Source organism: Topomyia yanbarensis, chromosome 3 (assembly GCF_030247195.1).
Source record: "Topomyia yanbarensis strain Yona2022 chromosome 3, ASM3024719v1, whole genome shotgun sequence".
In the NCBI taxonomy this organism is placed as follows: Eukaryota; Metazoa; Arthropoda; class Insecta; order Diptera; family Culicidae; genus Topomyia; species Topomyia yanbarensis.
Window position 1 is genome coordinate 16458094 of NC_080672.1, and position 24605 is coordinate 16482698.

Sequence of the window (24605 nt, forward strand, 5' to 3'; positions counted from 1 at the left end):
ACGAATGGGTGGGTATGTCACCCGGTGTGCCATGTATATTTGTATGAACACGGGTCCTGAATAAATTACGCCGTTTCGGAGTTCAAACACGGTGCTCATGTGAATACAATTATTATTTCACTCGTTCAGGTACGTTTCGAAAACCGACCCCGTATCGGTGCGGGATCCCGGAACCGACAATCCACCAATCGAAGCGGGTTTTATGTATGAGATTAACATTAATTTGCTCGTGCGAAAATTTGTTTTAAATAATGAATTCCAAACGCCCTGTTGAATGTGTGGAACTTTGAAACAATACCATTTTGCGAGGTTTTTTTTAATCCCACGGGGTGCACCCTGTAGCTAAAGAGTATTAATTTTTGGCGGTAGCAGGAAAATCCTTGCCATGTCGGTGGTGTTCCATTAGCCGGCGGCCCACATGCGGGTGCGATTTGCACAATTTCCGCACACTGACGTGTTGGAAGCATGCATAAAATTTCAAAGAACAACACAAATTATGAAATTAATTACGACGTCGGAGTGGCCGTTTCAATCAGGGTGTGGGAACAACTTGTTTGACGCCCTGGAAAATCGTTTCAGACCCGTGCTGGGTTTCGCTGGCTAAATTAGGCAGGCTTTTCCCTTGGTCGAAGCAGGCGGCCTAGTTTTGATTTAACAATGCAGCATTTGTTTCAACCGCTGGTGACGTGTTATTCTTTGTGATGACGGATTATAGGTCAACCATTTGTTGGTAGTAAAATAAACATACAAAGCTAGAACGTGATTTCGTTTTGGTATTTCGGTAGCTTCGGTTTTATTGCCAGATCTTATCTAGATGCCAATATAAATATGCAAAAATGTTATATCGCTGTTCAATTTTTTCAGTTCCAATCCAAATCTGTGAAACGATGCCAAGAAATAGTTTTATTTTTCACAACTTAGCAAACTGTATCTCGGATCTCCTGAAATGCGATGAAATCTTACTGTGACTAGCTTATCAAAAAACAAATAATATTGTAAAACAAAAAAAAACAGTAGAATAACACCAAAAACCTACACTCGATCGCTAACTCTAAGGATACCGAGGAAAAACACATTTTCGCTCCCTAAACTCTACTCTTAGGTGATATGTTTGGTTATAAGAATGATGCTTCACTTATTCCTAGCATAGCGCCTACACTAAATTCTGTGATGATGAAAATAGTTTTGTATCCTCTGCACAATTCTTTGATTTGTATTTCGTTTCGCAAACTAGCACCGCCTAACTAAACTAGTGTTCCCATGATGGAGAGGTCACCCCCATCCGGGGGCTGCCTCAAGCCTTCCGGGCCCGAAACCGAGGGTGGCTGAGAGCAAAGTGCCGAATTGAATAACTGCTTCGGACAGGCTTTATCGTCCAGCATTGTGTTGCAATTGTTGCCCAGTTTGCTGGTCGATTGGATAAATTTGTTAATCTGATGGACGGAGATCACTGGAATGGTGCTTTGAGCTGTCACTGGAAACCGTTGGCTTCGGGGCAACGTGTGGGCATTTTGATTGATTTCAGGCCTACTTGGTTGATCGTTGTTGTTTGCAAACATTGGGTAACTATCGTCGGTTGTTTGTTTGATTGATGCATGGCCACCCGAGGCTTCTGCAATCAATGGACTAACTCTACTGATGCTGAGCACTGGATTTGGCATGGAAAAGTCCATGATAACGTTTGATTGCAATTCAGCTGCTTCCAGTTCTTCCTGAAGACACTTCAGCAGAGAGGTTTTCTCTTTCAGGACAATATCCGAATTCTTGAGAGTTTCATCAATCATTTTCAACTCACTCTGACTTTTCTCGATGCTTGTATTAACCTTATTCAAATTTTCCTCGACTTGATCCGGCGTTTGATTCGGTATGTCCATCTGGTAGCGTCTTATTCGATCGAACAGTTTCACCGCCGTTTCCTCCTCTTTCACAATCTGCTTGTTAAGCTGTACGATCTTCTCCAGCATCTTGATCTGATCTTTAACATCGGTGCTCTTCTCGCCCGAGGAGGTATCCGGTGAGTCGGCATCCCGACTCGATTCCACCTCCGGGGATGCAGCTGTCGTTGCCTCGGAAGTGATTCCACTATCGGCCACGGTTGGGTCCAACTCGGACGCTTCCGTCAGTCCCTTCAGGTACGTCTCCAAGAGGTAGTTTTTGCCATGCTCGCGCTCCCGCACTCGGTGGCGGTCCTCTTCGATTTTGCTGATTTGAATCTCGCGGTCCCTGGAGAGAAAAGAAAAGTAGTTTAAAATAGGTTGTATTCAAAGGTTGTTGAGTCCTTATTTTGAAAGGCATGTAATTAATTTAGACGATTTCAGGAAACGTCCTTTATTCTACCTCAAATGTTTCTCATTTTGATTTAAATAGACATATTTAAAAAAATCAGATCAAGTTTATTCTAAGGGAAAGAGATAAAAGGCTGGTAAAACTGTAGTACTTTGTCCCTGTAGCCCTGCCGCGGTATCAGCTGGGGTACGAGTAATCTTAGTGAAGTTCAGGTATCTAACCCCCAGATCTCTGGTCGCACGCTGGGCCCACCCGAAGTTTCGAACAAATTTGTAATTTGAAAACTGTCACGTAGGTATCTCGCGCACATAAAGGGTGTATAGCATAAAATTGCTTCACTTTTAAATTTCTATAACTATATTTTTCTGTTGAAATTTTGGATGAAACTAGCTCAATGTCGAACTCAGACCGCGTTCTTAGTCGTCATCGGAGAAGATTCATCCATCCAAGGAAGTATCGTCTTTACAAATTTACATACTACGCCAAGGCCAGAGGCCCCGGGATCTTGCAGACCCCATGCTCAAGATAGACAAAAAATAATCAAAACTGGATTACTTTACAAGGGGCCAACACAATACTATTTGTTTTCATGTGATGCCAGATTCGGCCTTCTGTTGGCGAAGTGAAATGTTTATTGAACAACACCAACACCTATTGATTGTGGCTGTGTAGTTCACGTATTCGCCATTAATTCGGTCAGGACTCGTAGAACAAAACGGTGAACAAATAGATGAACCTTTGTTGTCAATTTGCGCTTTATTCCGTTAGCAATGACTGCTGTTGAATACAATGGTTTGTAGTTTTAACTGGCTAAAATTTGAAGTCCGTAAAATAGCCAATCTCGTGCTTCAGCAGATTCGCGCAAACCAAACTCGTCTCAGTGACCACGCCGTCGATCGCAACTTCGTTTGTAGGTACTTACACGCAATACGTCTTCGAATAAGGGCCGTCGCTAATAAAGTCATTTGTTTGTTTTAGACTGGTTATCGGGAAGGGCGAGTTTTTGATATTTCGATCACAGTCGAATATCGTTGTGTCAGCGGTTTTTTATTTATTTTTTTATTTGACGCGGAAGAAAATCACAAAGGGCCCAAATGAGGACCATATATATAATTTCAAGTCGAGAAACCGATTTTATTTCAACATTCGTTTGAGCGTGAGGGGAATCTAAGCTATGAAAATGAATTTTTCAACGGACCGGAGTCGGAAATAAGAATGAAACAGGGTGGTACTCAAAGCGAGTGAGCTGAATTGGATAAGAAGATGGCTAGATTTTCTACTTCAGCGATTAATTTTATTTTACATATATTGCCACTTGGTTGCCCTGGTTTGATGGGTCAGAGAGTCAGGCGCACTGGTTTCATAAGTCACTCGTCCGGAGGGATTTTCAGTGGTCGGATGGATCGTAGCACCTCGCCCAGTATAACAAAAATCGGCTGCGAAGTCAGTTGAAACAGATGGTCAAGTTCTGCAATGCAATGTGGTATTAAGGCATTGGTTGGATTATCGCTTTGTGGGAATGTTTCTTTTTAATTCCCTGTTTTGCAATCCGTTTAAATATACTTTGTACAAAGTAAATTAAGCTATATTTTATATTTTCCAGTATCCACTCGCACTGAGTAGCTATCAATGACGCTAGAGAGGTGACTCTACCATCTGTACCCAAAAAATCGGCCCATCAGGAGCAAGGACCACGACCAACGGCTGACGTCAGCAGAGATTTTTCACATCAGAATTCTTTTCTGATTATAGAGGTTTTAACATTAGGGCCATTCGCCTCTTTATTCGGGTTAGAAGAATCTGTTTAGAAAATTCTCTAACCATATTTGCGGGGTTGGGCATCGAACCTAGGTGCGCACAAGGCAATCGATTTCCCATCCACGCTATCTCCGCCTCTTCCTCAGAAAAATGAAACGACCTGGGATGGAACTCGGGCTCACTGGGACGAAAAGCAGTCACGCTTACCACTCAAACACCGGCGTGTTTCAAAGAGACGTTCAAAAGCGTGTACTGGATTTCGAAGGCATTTTCGTGTATTCAGCAGAATTTCATGAAATTTTAAAACGTATCTAAATCGGTTAGCACCTCAAGTACCCTTGAGGGAGTACTCCCATTTTTGAAAATTGTTTTTATACAACAGAAAAAAATATCTTTTCTTCTGCAACCCCTCGCTACACAGTTAATTCAGACGATTACTGAAGGGTGTACGCAATCATCACTTTCAAATTCTTGTAACTTTTTTCAATTACGGAAGACCAAATAAATAAATAAATATTTTAAATTATTAAAATGTTTTATTTGTGAAATGAATTTGGATATACCTAGTTAGAAATAAAAGTGTAAATAAAATAAGAATATGCGATTTGGTTGGCAGCATGAAATGGCAAACGCAGGTTTCTACCTATACACTCAAATGCCACGAAGGCAAGCAAATGTTAGTTTTAATATAAATGCGTAAGAGACACCACGTCTTTTTCTTCTCATCGACATTTCGAAGCCCCATTAGTGCCCTCGAACCTCTCGAAATCCCGCGAACAAACCTCTCGAATTCCCGCGAACAAAATCGACATAGCAAGATAACGTCGCGAGTGTTGAATTTGTTGCAAGTACAACCCGTCAAGGATCTAGTTCACAACAAAGTTGGTGCCGAAACCCGAGAAGAATTCCCACATAAAGGCATTGAATAGGGATTCCACGATGGTGTGGCCGAATTATTCTCGCACCCAGTTAAAACTGGACAACTCACTCTCGTCGTCGACCGACACCACGTTTCCAAACCGCACCGAATTGGCATTATATACCATTGGAGTAATGGCTCCAAAGAAAGTCTCCACCAGGAAGTCTTCATCGAAATCGTCTCCGTACAAACATTCTCTCCATTACAAAACTCTGTTGCGGCGGAGAAGCAATATTTTTGGTTCGGCGGAACTCATTCAGAAGTTCTACACGGATTTTACCCCAGACCAGACAAATCAAGTGACAATTAGGATCGTACACCCTGATGACCTCTGGGATAAATTCGACTGTGTTCAGGAAGAAATCGAAGTACTCGAGAATGAAGTGGATAGTGTTTCGGATACCCGGTTGTAGTTCCAAACAATGTACTATGAGCTGAAGACGGCACTGCTAACCATTCTGCCACAACCCACAACAGAGCAAAATCCCATCGTAACAGCTGTAGGACAACCTCTTGCTAACCACACACTATCGGTAAAGCTTCCTGAACTTCGCATTCCTGAATTTAGAGGGAATCCGGAAGAGTGGATTGAATTTAGAGATCTTTTCAAATCCGTGATCCACACTAATACCAATCTTTCGGGAGTACAAGAGATGCACTATCTGCGCAGCTCCCTTAAGGGCGAAACTGTCCGGCTTCCTTTGCGATAACATAAGACAACGATGTGCTCGCGTGGAAGACTCTCACGATCGGTCGTTATGAAAATGTCTACTTTCTCGTGAAGCAACATATGTCGGCGATTCTAAAAATCCTTTCCGTGCGCAAGCTAGTCTGGCTGAGGTCGCAGACGAATTCAACAGTCATGTTGGTATTTTGGACAAACTGGAAGAACCGGACAATCACTGGAACTCCTTTCTAGTGGAACGACTGAGCAGTCTTCTGGGCGAAAAATCTCTGTTGGAATGGGAGACCAGGTGTAAGGGCGAAGAAGCACCTCAGTATAGTGCCTTGCTAGAGTTTTTCCACAAAAGATCGCGTACGCTGCAAAAATGTAAGATCGTTAATGATACGTCGTCGACAAGCTCTAACTCTAAAATGAATAAGGGAAAACCGTTTTCATCTCATGTGGCTTCCGACAATGTTCCTAGATGCCCAGGATGTAAACAGCCACATATGGTAACCCAATGCGAAACCTTCCTTAGGCAAACACCCAACAAACGCCTCGAATTTGCAAAAACTCATCGCTTATATATAAATTGTTTGCGCGGTGAGCATATGGCCTACCACCCGTAGCAACGGTACCACACGGAGAGGAAAAGCATTCGTCAGCTGTCACCCAAGCAGCAACGGCCATCTGTACAAACGAGGAGCACAGCACTTCGCCGTTGGTAGTGAAGGAACGATCGCATATGTCACCTGCCAATCGTGTAATATTAGAACCAGCTTTCTCGTATCACCCACATGGAAATGTTACAACTCTTACTGAATCCAATGAGCGTCAGGATAACGTCATATTTCTATCAACAGCTGTTGTTGGTATTCAGGATATCAGTGATAAAACTCATCATACCAGAGCCTTGTTGGGTAGTGGATCTCAATCCAGTTTTATTTCGTAGTCACAGTGTCAACGTTTGGGCTTGAAGCGCTCTCGCATCAACCTTCCTATTAGCGGTATAGGCCAAGCCGCTGTCACTGTACACCATAGAGTGGATACCATTATTGTTTCTCATTTTGTCACATTCGAACATCCGTTGAACTGCCTGGTGCTGCCAAAGTTGACAGTTTGTTTACCTAGTCAACATGTAGATAAAAATCCCCCCCCCCCCAACGTACCATTAGCGGACCCAAGATTTAATATCAGCCGTGGAGTTGACCTGATTATTGGAGCGGAAGAGCAAGAAGTCGAATCCCATTTTCGTGATACAGTGTCCGAGAAATAAGGAAGGACGTTACATCGTTCGGCTGCCATTTCGAGAAGATATGATATCCCTATTAGAGGACTCTTATACACCAGCATTGCGGCGATTCCTGATGATGGAGCGACGATTTGCGGGAAATGTGCGTTTACGTGAAGACTATATACAGTTCATGGAAGATTACGAGCAGTTAGGACATATGGAGGAATGTTCACGTATTGTAGGCCCGCAGTTTTTTCTCCCCCACCATGCCATTCTTCATCCCGAGAGTAGCACGACAAAAATTCGCGTCGTCTTTGATGGTAGCGGTAAGGGAGCTGGCAAGCTTTCGTTGAATGATGTTCTCCACAGTGGAACCTTTTTGGAATTTACAAAAAAACCCTTTCTTTGATTTGGATGAAATGTCGTTCCAAGATAGGTAATTCTGTTCCCTACCTACAGTCAAAAATTTAAATAGGGCACTTTCAAAGAAAAAATCATTTGAAAAAAACTTTGCCTTGTTCAAACTAATTTTTTTTTTCAGTGTATTTTTATGCAGGGTCCATAGCCCAGAGACCAGAACCCAGAATCCCGAGGAGAGAACCCAGGGCCCAGATTCCATAGCCCAGAGTCCCGAGGAGAGAGACCAGAATCCAGAGTTCAGTGTCGAGAATGCAGAGACCAGAGTTCATAGAGCAACGATCAGAACCCAGAGTTCCGAATCCAGAATTCTGAGTGCAGAGTTCACAGTGCAGAGCGCGGAGTTCAGAGCCTAGAGTTCAGAGTTCAGATGCCAGAGCCCAGAGTCTACAACCTACAGTATAGAGCCAAGACTCCAGAAACCAGAGTCTTATCGCAAAATACTGAGACCAGAGTCCTCAACACATAATCCAGAGCCCAGAGCCCAAAATCCAGATCCGGAGAGTCCAGTGTGCAGAGTGCATAGTCCAGAGTTTAGAGTCCAGAGTCCTCAGTTCAAATTCCAAAGTCCAGAATCAAGACCCAGAGCCCATAACCAAGAGACCGCAGTCTACGGTCCAGAGTCCATAGCACAGAATCTCGAGGCAAGAGCTCAGAATCCAGTGTTAAAAATGCAGAGTCCAGAGTTCAGAGTTGCAGAGAACCGAGTCGAGAATCCTGAATCCAGAGTCCTCAACCCAAATTACTGTGGCCAGAGTCCAGAGCTCTGCGACCAGAATCCAGAACCCGAAGTACCTAACCCAAAATACTGAGGCAGGAGTTCAGACTCCAGAGCACAGAGCCCAGAGGCCAGACTCCAGAGTCCATAACACAGAATCTCGAAACGAGAGTCCAGAATACAGCGTTATGTGTGCAGCATTCAGAGTTCAAAGTCCAGAATCTAGAGCTCAGAGTCCAGAGACGAGAATCCTGAGACCACAGTCCTTAACCCAAACTACTGAGATTCAGATCCCAGAATCCAGAGTCCCGAGGGGAGAGCCCACAGTCCAGAATCCAGAGACTCAAGCGCAGAGCCTAAAGATCAGAGTCTAGAGTTAAGATTCCAAAGTGAAGGATCAAGACCCCAGATACCAGAGCCCGTAGTTCAGAGTCCAGAGTGCATAGTACAGAACTCAGAATCCAGAGTCCCGAGGGGAGAGCCAAGAGTCCAGAATCCAGAGTTCAGAGTTTTGAGCTATAGACTTCAGAGTCTAGAGTCTAGAGTTCGGATTCCAGAGTCCAGAATCAAGACCCCAGAGATCATAGTTCAGAGTCCAGAATCCATAGCATAGAATATCGAGGTCAGAACTTGGTGTCCAGAATCCAGCGCTAAGAGTGCTGAGTCCAGAGTTCAGTCTAGAATCTAATGTGATACTGTTTAACTTTGATTTATTCAATTCAATTAGTGATACCACGATTTGTTATTCAGTTGCTCTTATATAATAGAAATTAAGCTGGTAATCATTTTCGCGGGAAAATCCTACAAATTCTCTTTTATTTAATTAATGTGTATTTCAATAAATCATATGATAACTTGGCACGTACGAATTAATAATAAGTTTCACTTCAACTTTGATTTCAATAAAGTCATTGAATCCATCAATGCGTATGCATTTCGTATGAGTACTGCTAGGGTCACTGTCACGAACAGATTGAAGGGTTGTTAACAATAACACAATAATCTCCAAACAACTTAGAGAACGTGCAAATGGGGACAATTTATTCTGATTGTCGCGGCGCCTATTACTAGCTCACGTTTGCGAAAAATATCTCATATAATTCCATGGAAGTTTCCCGAGAGCGAATCACACAAAACATCTTTGTATTCGTTCTAGTCGGTCACTTTGAATAGCATGGTATGGTGCTCACACTTGCACAGCGTACTCCAGATCACTTCTGATCAGGACACAGTAAAGTGCTTTCAGTGCGTAGAAATAATGTAAGTCCGCGGTGTTCCGCTTTAAAAAACCCAACATTATAAAAGCCCTAGCAGTTGTCGCGTTGATATGGTCGGAAAAGCTCAACCTCCTATCGAAAAGCACTCCCAAGTAACGGATCGAGTCAACGCTTTCAATTGTTCTTCTTTGCAGACTATATTCTTTACGTTCTGGAGGAAGCAAGCGGCCGAAGCTAATTACATAGCACTCCGTTACACGTGCACCATGCTTGAGTAATACAGAAGCATTACGGCGTCTACTGCCCAGTGATGCTATTCTCGTTCCCGCGAAGTAACGAGAACACTCTTAGTAGTCCATGCCCTTTGAGCATTCATGGTCGCCTGTACTCTTCAATATATTTCTCGCTTGCGATCTAACACAATAGACAAGCATTCGCGAGCAAAGCTTCCTGGAAATGCGCTACCTACTAGATGAAAGCTTCCAAGAAAGCATGGGTTTCTCGCGAGCATTCCCACTCGGGTTTTTTTCACCACTCGAGTGCGAACGATGAAGAACGCTAGGCATGCTATTCGTACACGCCCGCGAACGAACGGGCTTGATGTGCTTCTCGCTCGTTTCGCAACACTGCTAGTGCCGAAGCGATAGTTCGGAAGATTTTGAGATCGTCCGCGTATAGCATTTTCCCAGATTTGATACGACTACAGATATCGTTAGCCAAAAAAAAAGTAAAAAAATAGCGGGTCCAGATGACTGCCTTGCGGAACACCTGTGGGTGTTCTGAATGAGCTTGAGCGTGTGTTTTTTACACTCACGAATGCCGAGCGATTGAAAAGATAAGTCTGAAACCAGTTAGTCAGCCAGGTGGGAAATCCTAAACGCTTTAATTTAGGATTGCGATGTTGTGCGGTACTGTCGAAAAGCTTTTGAAAAATCGATACAAATTTCGTCCACCTGATGACGCTTGTCGACGGTGGGAAACAACTTAAAAGTGTACGCTATCAGGTTAGAAGTTGTTGGTCGTTTCGTGACAAGCCCGTGATGATGCTCCGAGATAATATGGGATGCAGCTGCATACGTGACGCTTTAGATCAGCTTTTCGAGAACTTTAGAGAGACAGTTTAATAATGAGATACCTCTGTTATTTTCGACATTGTAAATATTTCTGGCCTAATGAATGGGAACGATTGCAACTTATTTCCAGACGATAGGAAAAATACCTTCAGCGAGAGAGCGATTGAAAATAATGCACACTGGAAGAGATAGTACGTAGACGCAGCTTTTTATAAATTTGGGCGAGAGATGATCGGGGCCAGGCCCTTTCGAGGAATCAACAGCAGTCAGAGTCTTCAAGACATCAGCTTGACTTACAACGAGACGAGGGAGATTTATGTTGTACGATGGCAATGTTTCCAAATACTATTCCGAAGGGACGGTATAATCGCTTCAAAACACTCCGCGAAAGAAATCAGCAAACAAATTTACGGCATCAGCTGAAGATTGCGCAATTGCGCTTCCAAGGAAAACGTCAGTGGTAGTATTACCGAATCGTTTTCTGCTACTAACGAATTTCCAAAATGTTGCAAGCTATTTTGCACATGATCATATACTCACAAAAATATGTTTTTCGGTGACTCTAAGCAAATTCATATCTTGTTTGGTTTGAACAAGTTATTGAGAGAATGTCGAGGAAGATTGCTATTTCTAACCACCAAAGACACCAGTCACGATACCTACTCAGTATACCGAGTGTGACAAAAACAGTTCCTTTCATATTGTAAGACTCGTCGGAAGGACAAAAGAAACCGTTACATTCATTCTTACTGTGGTGATCTGTCGAGATGAGTGAGTCGCAGAAGCAAGAAGTGGTGCTCCAACCAAATACGGACATTTTTAACTTCCGACCTTTTCGTATAATACGCATAAAGTATTCATGATTTGAAACAATTGCTGAAGTTACAAATGTAGGTTATGCTGACGGAAGTCGCCTTTATCGAGTTCTACCACGCAGGGATTCAGTGCTGGTAACATTCAACAAATGAGCCCAGGCGTAACCAGTCAATTTGCATAATAACTTGTAGCATGTGTTTTGTGTTACGCCGGGATAATTAAGATCCTCATATATATGGACGACGAGAAAATAAATGCTCGGCTTTAAGTTTTAACGGACCACTTACTTGCAACGGAACAATTAAAAGATTCATGTCAGATTTGAAAGAAATGGAATTCATTTTATAAATATAGCAAGTAATTCACCGTATTTCAAATTGTGTTTTTGTGGTGAAAATCTAGGTGGACCGACGCACAGTGGGAAAAAATAAACCCAAAACGCGAGTTGAGTAAGGACTCAATAACTTGATAGAAGGCTGTGTTGTTATCCAAAATGCATATTCCTTATGTAAAAATGTCTGAGGAATCGATTGCATTGCAAGTATCTAAAATGACCGTAAAGTACGCTCTCATGCTCGTTTTGCCCTAATTCCCCATTATGTTAGTGTCTATTTGTATTACAGTGAAGACCCGATTTTATCAGCACCCGATTTTATCAGCTCTCGATTTTATCTACCCCCCGCCGATTTTATCAGCTTCATATGAAAATTGATAGTGGGTAGTTTGATGGGCTCTAGCAGACGAACCAAGTTGAATTCGAGTAAATCCTTTCTTGAACATATTTTTCTTATCTTAGAGATCCGAAATTCCGCTGATCAAAAGTAGTGTTCCTTATGCAAAAAAGTCCAAAGAAACGCGTCAAGATAGATAGATTGACCGCAGGGAACGTGCGAACCCATTTTACACCAATTTCGCTTAAACTGAAGAGGGAAATCAAATATGGCAACATGTTTAGGAAAGAGGCTGAATGCAGTTGATCATTAGTTGTATTGCTTATGTAAAAAGGTTCCGGGAATCGATTGAAGATAGTCAGAATGTCCGCATAAAATGTGTGTCCCCGTTTTCTTCTTATAATTCAAGATTGAAAACCTAGTTTTAAATTTGGGGAAGAGGTCGAATACGGCTCATCTAAAGTAGTTATTTTTGTGAAAAAAAAAATCCGGGAAATCAATTAAAGATAGTTAGAAGGACCGCACGAAACGTGTATCCGTTTTACCTTGGTTCGTCTTATAACTCAAGTGTAAAGTTAGATCTGGTCCTTCATTTCAGAAAGAGGATGAATGCGACTGATCAAATGAATTAATTTATATAAAAAGTACTGTGAATCGGTTGAAGATAAATAAAACGACCGCACGAAACATTGTACCCGTTTTACCCCCGTTATTCGAGATCAAGTTTGAAGTTAATTCTTACTCTACATTTAAGGAAAATAGACTGAGTTCGGCATATCAAACATAATATTTCTTTGGAATCCCGAGAAATACAATAGTTAGAATGACCGTATGAAACGTGTGGACCCGTTTTACCCCACTTCTTCGCATAGCTCGTGTTTTCAGTTAAACCGGACTACATTTCAGGAACAGACTGAACGCGATTTTGTTGTACTAAACAATTACTACTTCTCATCAACCGGATTCAACCTCAGTCAGAGAAGTACAGCCAGGTTTAACTTCGCAAGTGAGTTATGGGAGGAATTAAGGGGTAAAACGGGTATACGTGTTTGGTGCGGTCATTCTAACTATCCTCAATCGATTCCATGAACTATTTAACATAAAAAAATATTTTTGATCAGCCGCTTTCAGCCCATTTCTAAAATGTTGATTAAGGTATGTCTTCATACTTGTATTATGTGAAGAATTGGGGTAAAAAAAGTACAAACGTTTAGTGCGGCAATTCTAACTATTTTCAATCGATTCCCAGAATTTTTCATCATAAGAATTACTACTGTTCATCAACCACATTCAGCTTCTTACCGAGAAGCACAGCCAGGTTTAACTTTCCACTTGAGATATAAGAAGAGTTGGAGTAAAACGAGTAAACACATTTCGTGCGGTCATTCTAACTATCTTCAATCGATTGCCCAGCATGTTTAGCATAAGAAAAACCACTTTTGATCAACCGCCGTCAGCCTCTTTCTGAAATGTAGAGCCAGGTTTAACTTTATACTTGAGTTATTGGAGAAATAGGGGCAAAAAGAGGACACACATATCTGACGGTTAGTCGAACTATATTAAAAACAAAAACCTGGACTTTTATCCATAAAAATTACCACTTCTGATCAGCCGCATATAGCCTTTTACCGAAACATAAAACCAGGATTAACTTCAAACTATAGTCGTGCGAAGAATTGGGGTAAAATGGGTGCATAAATTTCGTGAGATTATTCCAATTATATCCAATCTATTCTCTGGACTTTTTTATATAAGAAACACTAATTTTAGTCTGTTGTAGTCAACTTTCTTCCGAGTTATATATTCAGTTCTGAAAATGAACTCAAACGAAAAAGGAAACTGGGACAAAACTGGCATGATTGCGTAGCGTGCGATCATTGTAAATACTAGAAATCAATTTTCTAGATCTTTTCACATAAAAAACACCTTTTCTGGTAAGCGTCATCCAGCCTTTTCAAAATAGTTGCTTTTTGGGTCCATTTTTCAGCTTAAAATGAACTTCTTTTCTTGCGGGACATCACGCTTGACTAGAAATTTGCTTAAAAACACAAATTGTGTCTCCGTTTTTTAAGGCTAGCGTCAATCAGGCGCTAGCTTAGTCCGTTGAGTAAGTTAGTGTCGTATACTGATGAGACGAAGTCGAAACGCAAATTTCATAACTAATATCATGGAAATATTTTTTTTAAATACCCACAGCTCCGTTAAGCTAACGCATTAAACCGAATAGAATAAACGAATATAATAAAAAAGAGTCAGAGAAAATTGAGCACAAAATCTCTTCAAACACGAGCACTTTATTGCTCCGTTTAACAATAGATATTGGCCAGAATGAAGTTAGTTAAATTATACGCAAATTGAATGTCTGTAATAGGTTAGTGCACTGGACGCCAAGAAGGCAGTTTTGGTATCGTGCCATTTTAATGCAATCAATAGAAATAAGACACTCATTTTCATGTTTATACAGGGAATGGGTTCCGCACTAAAACACAGTTAATCCGGAAAACTGTGATATTTTTAACAATTGAACAACAAGCAAGCATCAGGATAGATCAGTCATCTTCTGCGGGGGGAGGAGATGCCATCACCATTCGAAGAGTGTCGCCTAGTTTTCAAAGAACAATGATCCATTCAATGGGATTGGAAATAAACAACAGCATAGGAAAATTCGTGTTTTTTTTCAGCCAGAGCTATATCGAATCCGGACCTATTGCCTTCCGAACTCTATCGTTAGCCAGCTATATGGCAAAGCTAATTGAACTGATAAACCAATGTCTGATCAGCGAAATAGAGTCAAGAAGGTGACTCGTCCTGGATATGTCACATGGACGGTACACTGAACCCCAAGGCTCATTACAAGATGGTCAAAGTAGAATGTTCCTAAAGGCCCCAAATTTTAGAGCGACTAGTTCCCAAGTGGAACGAATGAGAAATGTTAATGAGATCTATCTTCGCTGAAGAAGACGTAAACAAATACATCGAAGCGTCATTCGAATCGACTGAAGACTAAAAAGTCTATTAAAAATTTAATATAAGAAATATTGTTATCGAAAGACTATAAAAATATCTATGATTTATATTATTTCTATGACTCTTGATTTCTATCAATGATCGATTCGATAATTCGCTTTTTTCAGTTTTCTTTGCATTGCTAGTCAATCGAACATTGACAGATTAAAATCAAGACTCAATTTAATTACACCGCCAGTGGTTTCTTCCCTCTGACTAAACCCTAGCCGAAACAAAATTTTTATGTAGATTTCCCACCGCGCCAAGGTATCACAGCTTGAACCCAATTAAACTGGCATTCAGATTCAAAGTACAATCGACTATTATTCACTCCGTTAGCAGATAAATCTCACAGCGAAAACCTTCGCATTGGCACCTCACCACCCACCCGTCCCCCTCCACCGGGAGAACCAATTTTATTTCCTCCTGCATTCATTATCACTGCCATTACCATCTGCAATTAACACGGCTCGTCTCACCTCAGCTTGGACAGCTGCTGCTGGATGATGTCCCCCTGTTCGAGAATCAGCTTCATGAGGCGCTCGATCGAATTTTTCGACGATTTGGGATGAATCGTGGCCCCATGAGTCATCCACGCGAAGGAAGATTTTTGCGCCCGGTGTCGCTTCCTCCGCACTATTGCACTATTGATACTCCCCGTGGGGCTTCCACGGCCGCTGTCTTTGTCACGCTCGACACCACCACCTAAGCAGCCAATGCCAGCGGCAGATGTCGAAGCCACGGCCAATCCGTGAGATCCATCTACCCGACGGAGAATAAATTTAACCTAGAAACAAATTTGAATATGAAAATGCAATCGTTTTTTTGCTCAATCAGTCACTCACCTCCGGCTGTGCTTTACCCCAAGCTGACCAAATTTGCCATATTTTGGTCTTATTGTCCAGAATCTGTTCCACCTGCCGCCACCGTTCGGTGATGCAGTATTCCTTTGGCTCGGGCCCAGTCGCTGATTCGGAGGCCAAATTATCCTGCTGTATCAGCGCCTCAACGAGATCTCCACACGTAGTCTCGTCCGTCACACCCGAGATAAACCTTTGCTCTCCCTTGATCCATACCGGAATCTCCTCTGCCGAATAATCACTAGCCGTCCCGCAGGACTCGTCCCCACTTTGTGAGGTCTGTTCGTCGTCTTCGTCACTAACGTCCACCTCGCCGCTGATCCGATGAATCATAAGCGGATGGTTGCTAGGCAGCACCCAGCACTCTTTGGAATTGGAAAACATCGCGCCAGTTGGTGGCCCCTCGGTACCCTTTGTCGGCACAGTCGCCGCGGTCGACGCATGACTGGCCAGGGCACTGTTTAACCGGCTGACGACGGCGGTACTGTTCATCGCTATAATAATAATCGTCCGTTCTCTCCACTGGTCATGAGGATCAGCATGATTGAGCCAACGCCGTCGTGGTCCGCACTGAAACGGAAATTGATAAAACGGGGAAAAGCAATTTTAGTAATTGGAGTATCGGTTTCAGGTCGGGATGTTGATTATGTGAAGGAAAGAATGACGCGGGATATCGGAAGTCGTCGAAGAGGAATGAAGCGACGGTAATTACGACCGACTGTCGGTCGATCATGCAACAGGTGCCGTTTAGAAGATGCAGGCCTACTATGATGAACCAGTAACCTCTTCATGCCGAATTGGGTAAAAAACACATCTGGAAAAAGTTTGCCACCTCAGCCCATTATAGCATTCATCGAAGTGTAGTGTTATAACGCCTTTTACCACCAGGGCTACCGGGCATCTCTCTTTCTCTATGCTTGAGATTATGCGCAGTCACGAGAAGATGCTTACCCGATGAAAAGCATAATTACACTGGCACTAAAATATCCGCAATTAGGGACACGGCGCATTACACGATTGACCGACTGGTGGGCGCGGTGTTGTGCGGCTACTGCGAGTTTGATGCCAACCCCCTGCATGGCAGGGCCTACTACCATCATACCCTCCCGCCCGGTGTGAGGCGTTACTTCAATTACATCACCTACATACAGCGGACCTAGATTCCTGCATAACATGATGTAGGTGAGCAAATTGATGGCGATTCTGCTGATCATGATGATGATGATGATGATGATGATGGGAAAGTATCGGCATTCGAACGCATATTGGGTGTGATTTAACGGACAATCGGGCCCAAAACCAAACAACGAAAATAAAACACATCGTGCGAACCAACAAAAAATCTGCGGTTGCAGTTTAATTAGTCCCCGCCAGAAACGTTTCCAGATTTCATTTATTTTGCGTGGGAGTAAAACGGTTCAAAAACGATGTGAATGCTCAATTTCGATTTCGTGGTAAAGGAGAAAAGTGGAAGTTCTGCGCAGTAAATTACAATTACCATCCAATTACTGATTATTATGTATTTGATACTCTGAACATGAAACGAAACCGATAATAAAACATAGCTGCAATTATCTCTTTAAGACTCATTGCATTTAATTTGCATACGAGATAATTGGTTCAAAGCAATTCGACGGGTCCTGACCTGCGAACCAGCATTTTTTCCCGCTGGTCCATTAAGAGATAAGAATCACGATGTTGTACCAATTTTTAGTCGTTTCTGCTTATTTTTTTCCATTACTTTTCGTAACATCCGCCTTTTCTACTCGACCGGATCGCAGCGAACTGCAACGGTTGATTAGCGGCTTTTTTCGGGGGTTCGCATTATGTGCTGCTCGTGAGGAAACTGACTTCCTATCATTTTTTTTCTGTTTCAGGTAGGTGCAATTTACAGTTGATGATTAGCTGCAGCTGTGTTTTTTTTCTGTTTTCTTCGAAAAAGGGTTTTTTGCCTTATTGAAAAGCGGGAAATAATCGGCTAATGGAAGTAAAAGGATATACAGTAGTTAGCTCGGTGGATAGCTTTGTTCCGTGTTACTTTTATCTATAATAACAAATAACCGTACCAGCTCGGGAAACTGACCAGTTCGGGTTCAACATTCTCGCATGTTTAATTATCAAACTTGCATAACTTATGTCCGACAATGTATGAAAAAATGTTGTTATATTTTAATTTGATTAATACGGATGTTTTTTTATAAAACGGAATAATGGGTAAAGTGAGGTAGCGGACGTGGCATGTGTGTCAAATTAAAACGATCGATGCGTTCAAAATTTGGTCAAACAAAAATGTGTGTCAAAATGTTTATTTTAAAAAATCATATAAAGAATAAAGGAAAAATATTACCTCAAACTTTTAGCGAAAGTGAATTACCAGGCCTTTCGTTTGACTCCTTCCATTAAGTTTTGCGCAGCCTCCTTTGTTATTTTTCTCGCTGCAGAACACCAGTTTGCCTTGAAGTGCATCTCGTTGGTAACTGTCTTTCGTGTCTTATTGGCGTTTGACGATTGCCTAATATGTTTCTGTTGGGCTGACCTCTGGCATGTTGGAAGTGTTCATGCCCTTGGGCATCACCTGAACGTTGTTCTCGGGATACCATTCTATAATGGCAAGTTGCCAAAGCCGGTCAAAGCATAACGGAACGATTGTATTGCCTACGAAAGTACAGCAGATGTTGTTTTTTCAAGCACTCCTGTGCGTACTTCTTCTGGTTGATAGTCCCGCTTGCAATGTAAGAGACGCACTTCAAACTACAGTAACAGATCGACTGTCACACGAGATATTTCTTTGTGAACTTCAAAAGCTTAATGTGTTTGAAAATCCTTCAATCCTTCCTTTCCCCTTCAAGTGGACATATGATTTTCCTGTCCAGGAAGCTGTTTAAAACCTGCCTTGACGTAAGTTTCGTCATACTGTACCATGTAATCAAACTTTTTCAGCATATCGTCACGATTTAGAGTCACGCCCTTCTTATGCAAGTCGACAGTCCATCTCGTTTTTCAGTACGATGCGCGGTTTTATACGACACTCCCTTGCGATATCTAGGACGATGAGTTACGCTTGAAATAGCTGACCACTCTTTTCGTCGCGTTTATGCGGCTCCTGGCTTTTGATTTCCCCCCGATCCAGTCTTCCTGGCTGTCGAGAAGCGTTTTCCGAACGCTCTTATTGCGTTTGTGACAGTTGATATGGCCACATTCAATAATTTGGCGTGTGAGTAGTTCGGATTTTCGAGACGCACGAGCAAAATTTTCCTCCTATACTCTTCTTGCTTCGATGCCATTTTCGCAACTCAACTGAAGAGCAAATGTCTAAATCAAACAGTAGGCATGATTGTACACACATTCATCTTTAAAATGAAAGATTTACTGTTTTTTTAATCCAACGGTGGAAATAATGCGTCAAGTTAAATTCCACCAATTTTTGATCGTAACACCCTTTAGTCAATTGAGCTGGTTCTAGTAAATAGCAGTCCGCCACCCTGACATTGAAGTCTTTTAAGTTTGAATGCTCTCAAACACTTCATCAAAATTGAACCACTCGAATAGACCACCTCAAGCGCTGTTAAGGCCAACATTTAAAAGAAATTGTTTTCAATCAATAAATGGCAAAGAATATTCATTCGAGTGATAATAAAGGGTAAGAAAGATTTCGCGATTTCATTCATTTTTAGGAATTTTTTACTAGTTTAAAAAATAACCTCATGATGAATCTCCCTGTATAATACACGTTTATTACTTTGCACATTTAGTTATAACAAAAAAATTCTAGTTAAAGCAGGAAAAAACAAACAATTTTATCAAATATTGGTAGATCTGTCCGGGCCTTTACAGTTTCTTCCCAGATGGCCAAAACGCAGATACCTGAAACACTTTTCCGTTTATTTAGTAGATCTAGGGATCAATCGTAACGAGCAAACCGCTGACCATACGACTTTGGCCTTACCGGGCGACATAAGCTGGTTGGTTGCGATAAGCGTATCGCAGCAGTCTGTGTTCTACCAGACGCCTTCCTCAACCTGATTGACATCTGCTCTTTCTCCAAATTTCATTGCTCTGTTACCGCGCTCCTCACTTCGGCTTCCCTTTGTGATTTCTTCCAGATTCCTGCACTCGACCACCACTTTCTGAACTAAAGCTCTCAAGTTTGCTTCTCCTCCCACTGCTTCTGCCACGAGTTCCCGATAGGTCGAGTTCCTCGCCAATAGATCCTTCTTTAGCTCGGACAGCATCTCACCTTTCTAAGCGCGCCTGGTTCTTACTACGTTCTTCCTTCAGCTCCTTCAGCTTGGGATCCTATCTCATCTTTTTGAGGGCACTACACTCCGTCGTTTAATTCGACGACAAGAGCGTCTCCCTTACACCGCTTCTGGCCTAGTCAGAGGTCCTCTTCTTTTTCTTCGTATCATCCTTTTCTCTCTATTTTTACTCCTCTTTTGTACGTTTTCTACACTTCGCCTTCCATTGTCCAATTGTCGATTGTCTCGCTTCCTTCTCCTTTCTTGGTGTGTCATTAACTCTTTCCACAGAACGAGAATACCGGTCGCCCTTCCGCGTCTCATAAGCTTCTGCTTTCGCAACCTACGTGGTCTTCAGTGCGTTTGGTTTTTTTTATTTAGGCGGTCGTGGTTCAAAAAGAACTAGCGTCGTTGGACCCTTCATCTTTGCCCACATTAAGCTAGGGAATTCACAGTCGGAGAAAGACTCACCACCGGGGTCTATCCGAGTAGATCGTTATAAAGTTGGGAGTTTTTCACGGGGACAAGGGAAAAAAGGGTTACCGCCAAGCTACGTAATTACCAGGGAGTATTTAGAGGTTCGTGACGAAATGCTACGATAGGGGAGGGGGAGGGGTGTTAAAAGTCATTCAAAAAATGCTTCGTCATTAATGGATGGTCCCAAACGGATATCGTTGTCGAGAGACATCCTGTCGCCGCTCAACGAAAAAGGGTGACGGTATCAGGAGAAATTCCGCCGCCTGGGAACTCTCAGTCGTAGTCAGGTGAGTTCATAGCCGGGGACTATTAGAGCAGATTACGAAAATACTACGGGAGCTACATGGCTCACGGAAACCAGAGCTAAATGGTTCCTGGGATCAGGAGCTAAATGGTTTGCGTTTACCGCTGGTGAATATCCGAGTAAAGTGGCTTAATGGGTCAAGTACGCAGAGAATTCAAAAGATGGAGAGAATGACGGAAAGCAAGTGGAGAGTAGGGAGCTAAATGGAAGGATCAACGGAGTAATCGTTTGAAACTGTTATGCTGCCCCAAAAGTGGACATCGGAGCAGTATAATCGAGTGCTGAACGCACCTCCGGCCGGTTTTTATAGGAGAAGGCTTCAACGCTTGGGCCGTGGAATAGGGTAGCAGGCTGACCAACGCAAGAGGTTAAAGTTTAACGGAAGCCCTAAAACTATGTAACGAAGGTTCCGCTAGCACATTCCGTAAAGATATTCCATCATCGACGTAACATTCTGCAGCTCGTCGTTGACGGATAACTTGAGCTGCTACTAGCACACACACCACTACCAAGCGGTTCACTACACCATTGATCAATGGAACTGTTCAGTAATGCGGAGGACTTCGACATGGGCCGAAGCACTTCGTGCAGGCAGTACTGCTCCGATTCCGAACATCGATGGACTGTCAGAAACCCTAGCGAGGGCAATTGACGTATCAATGCCGAGGCGATTGGGACCGAGGAACTTCTGACATCCGGCGTATTGGTGGAACGACATGTTCAGCACCCTCCGTGGTGCCTGTTTAAAAGTCGGAAAACGCGTTCAAAGTGCAAGATCAGAGGCAGTCAGAGTAGAGCGCAAGGTGATATTTCGAGCGGCTAGGGCCCTTTCTAAACGTGAGATAATACTGAATAAGTCCACAAACTTAAATTTTTCAATACATAAAACATTTCGAGGGGGAACACCCCTGCTACTACGCCACTGTTACTGATCAACTATTTGGGTGATCACACAAATAGTGGGCCTTTTTGGGTTTAGTTAGCGTCAGTTACTGACGAGTGGAACACAAACCATAAACCAACTTTTCAAAGTTAGGTATTGTGCCCGGCCCAGTACACGGGGATGGCAAAACCTCAAAGAAATACATTATGCTGTATTTCTTCCTAAGGAGAAAAATTTGGAAAGGAACCATTAAGGAGAAAATTGGGTTAGGCCATTTTTACGCTGTAAGAGCAAGAAACCTATAACTGAATGAGTTGTAGAATCTGCGTTTCGACTTCATCTCCTCAGAATCCAGCACTTACTTAGTGCTTGAAATGAGCTAAAACCGGATTAACACTAACATTGAAAACGAAGACACAAATCGTGTTTCTGAACGAATCGCTAGGCAAGCGTGATTTTCTTTTCTTAGTCCAGGCACTAAGTTAGTGTCGGATTCTGATGAGACGAAGTTGAAATGCCAATTCCACAATTAGTTTACCCCAGAAAATATTTGGTTTAAATGGCACTCGATATTATTTTGCTCAATTTATTATCTCATTTTTTTAAAGTATATCGGGTGAAACTTAAGCTCTGAACAGTGTTTTGAAGAAGGGATGTGGACGTTTATTAAATTGATGGCACAAAAATGATATATTTCAACTAAGCTTTTAAGTAGCAGGGAATGGCAGAAAAAGATCGCTCTTATTCCAATTTGTAGCATTTATGAATACTTTTATAAAATCTAAGTGTGACCTTGCGCAAATCTGCTCCAACAAAATTTTTGTTAATTTTATTCTTATGGTTGCCTATGTAAATTACGTATTTAATTGCTTATTTAGAATTTACACAGCCTTTTTCGATTGCTGATAATAATTTTGATATATGTGATCAATTCGAATCTGACACGCCATTATTGCTTCAAACTAAGCCAAATGTCAAAGAAAATGGGTTTTGAACCGATATCGTACCTGTATTAAACTGTTTTGAATATGTTGATGTGTACGCTAGAATGCTTTTCTAGTTAAAATATGTTAACATTGTTCAAGTTTTAAAAATGGCGATTAAAAAAATAATTTAAGAATTTCATAACTGAGGGATTTCATGAGAAAGCAAGGTGACAAAGATATGGCGATGTACAGGCTTTAACAGTAGTCAATGGGTATAGACGTTGAGACTCCTACTCTTTTTTGTAGTTGTTTGTTTTTACAAAGGCAGATGTTGGCTTGAAAAAATGGCCGCTTAGCCGAAAACCGTTCGTGACCTCAAGCGCAAAATGGTTCATTCAGTTTTGCCTCAATAGAGGAGTAAAAAAGTTACATACTTACAGGCTCTACTGCCAAAAGACAAGAGTTTGTTTCCGCTATCTCATTAGCAAAACAAAGTTTCTCTGCTTGGCTATCTGAGACATCACTCGTGACTAGCCAGTTACTATAGGCGACCATATATGTTGTATGAAGTGTTTGTATATTGCGTCTAACTAAGTTGGTGTCAATTACTGACGACTGGAACATGAAACATTTTTCTGCAGCAGACGAACCACTACCACCAGTATTTAGATCTATTGTGGTATGCCCTTCCTTAATCTAAGTGTACTGTCTAAGTACTATGACATATCACTATTGATGAGTGATTGTCGTTACAGAGATACAAACTCTTCCCAGTTAGGCACACCATTTCGTATGAAGTTTATTGCCTGTTTGCGATTTTCAGTCCATATATCACAAGATTCCAATGTTCCTTTACCGAGGACTCTTAGTATGCATTTTATCAATGCACTTAAGATGATATTTACTTGGGTTGTGTCCAGTAAGTAGTGCTGTCATGATGCATAGCTCTTTTTGTTTAGTCTAAGCAACTCCGCGCTTTTTTCTCATTGAATGAGATAAATTTATTTGATTGTTGTAGTCTAGGTGTGGTACTCCAATTGTGTTTTATATCTGTGATTTCCCACTTTTTCAGTTTCATTTTGAGGGCACTCGATGAGACTCTACCGAATGGTTCTGGGTCAATAACATTAGTGGAAGACCCTCTTCTTGCTAGCTCATCGGCCTTTTCATTCCCTGCAATCCACAATATCTTGAAATCCAGTTTAAATTGACATGATTTTCCTCCGCCAATTGTCGGACATCAAGTGCATTCTAGAATGGCATATATTTCTGTTTGAAACACTATCGGTCAGTGTCCCATGGGGATACAAGCATTTATTGCCGGTTCTTTAATACCAGAGCTTGTGAAATGGTTAATTGTTAACCTATCTGTGCAGAAAATTATTGAGCCTGGGCGGAGGCTTGGACCACCTTATTCCCAGGTTGAGCGTTCTGTCTCAGTAATTTTGTAGTAGTTTCAAAGTACGGCATCGCACGCGGACAGTCTTCATTTGCAATGACTAGGCTGTTTATAGGAAGAGCAAAAATTTTTATATGAAATATTTACTTTCTCGAGAAACTGGGATTATGATTGCTTTAGAGGGATTAATGTCCAGACCCTCTTTGTTACACCACCTCGAAGTGAAGTTCAGTGCAGATTGCATTCTGTTTGAGATAACAAAGTCACATTTTCCCCTCACGAGGGATATAATATCATCTACAAATCCAATCATTTCGTATCCCATTTCAGATAATGTTTTCAATAGCTCGTCTATAACTAATGACCACAACAAGGGTCATAGAACTCCGTGTTGAGGGCATTCCTTATTTGTTTCCATAGTCAGTGGCATGTTTCCAAGCGTGCTCATTATTTCACGGTTTCCAGCGAGTTGATCCAATTTATTGTGTAGATATCAAACCCATGTTTTCTCATAGCATTCCGCATTGAACTATGAGATGCATTATCGAAAGCTCCTTCTCTGTCGAGAAAAGTCGCAAGAGAGATTTGTTTTGTTTCACTAGAATTCTTTAGATGTCCAACCAGCATGCGTAAAGCATCTATTGTTGATTTGTTGCTTTGATATGCGAACTGTGTCAAGTGCTCTGATATAATGTGTAAGATGATTGGCCTAAAGGGTTTTGGAAGTGATTTATCGCGC

At 41.9% G+C, this 24605-nt stretch overlaps 1 protein-coding gene across 2 annotated transcripts in view; it reads right to left on the reverse strand.

Annotated features, from left to right (window-relative positions):
- Positions 1-775: 775 nt before the first annotated feature.
- The window catches only part of LOC131692925 (uncharacterized), a 111510-nt gene continuing 87680 nt past the window's right edge, over positions 776-24605 (reverse strand). For both annotated transcript variants that reach the window (XM_058980335.1, XM_058980336.1), the window contains exons 4-6: positions 15625-16209; positions 15259-15566; positions 776-2223 (exon numbers count right to left, since the gene is read on the reverse strand). In XM_058980335.1, the coding sequence (XP_058836318.1) occupies positions 1245-2223; positions 15259-15566; positions 15625-16131 (1794 nt within the window). In that variant the 5' untranslated portion in view covers positions 16132-16209 and the 3' untranslated portion in view covers positions 776-1244. The remainder of the gene's footprint in view (positions 2224-15258; positions 15567-15624; positions 16210-24605) is intronic.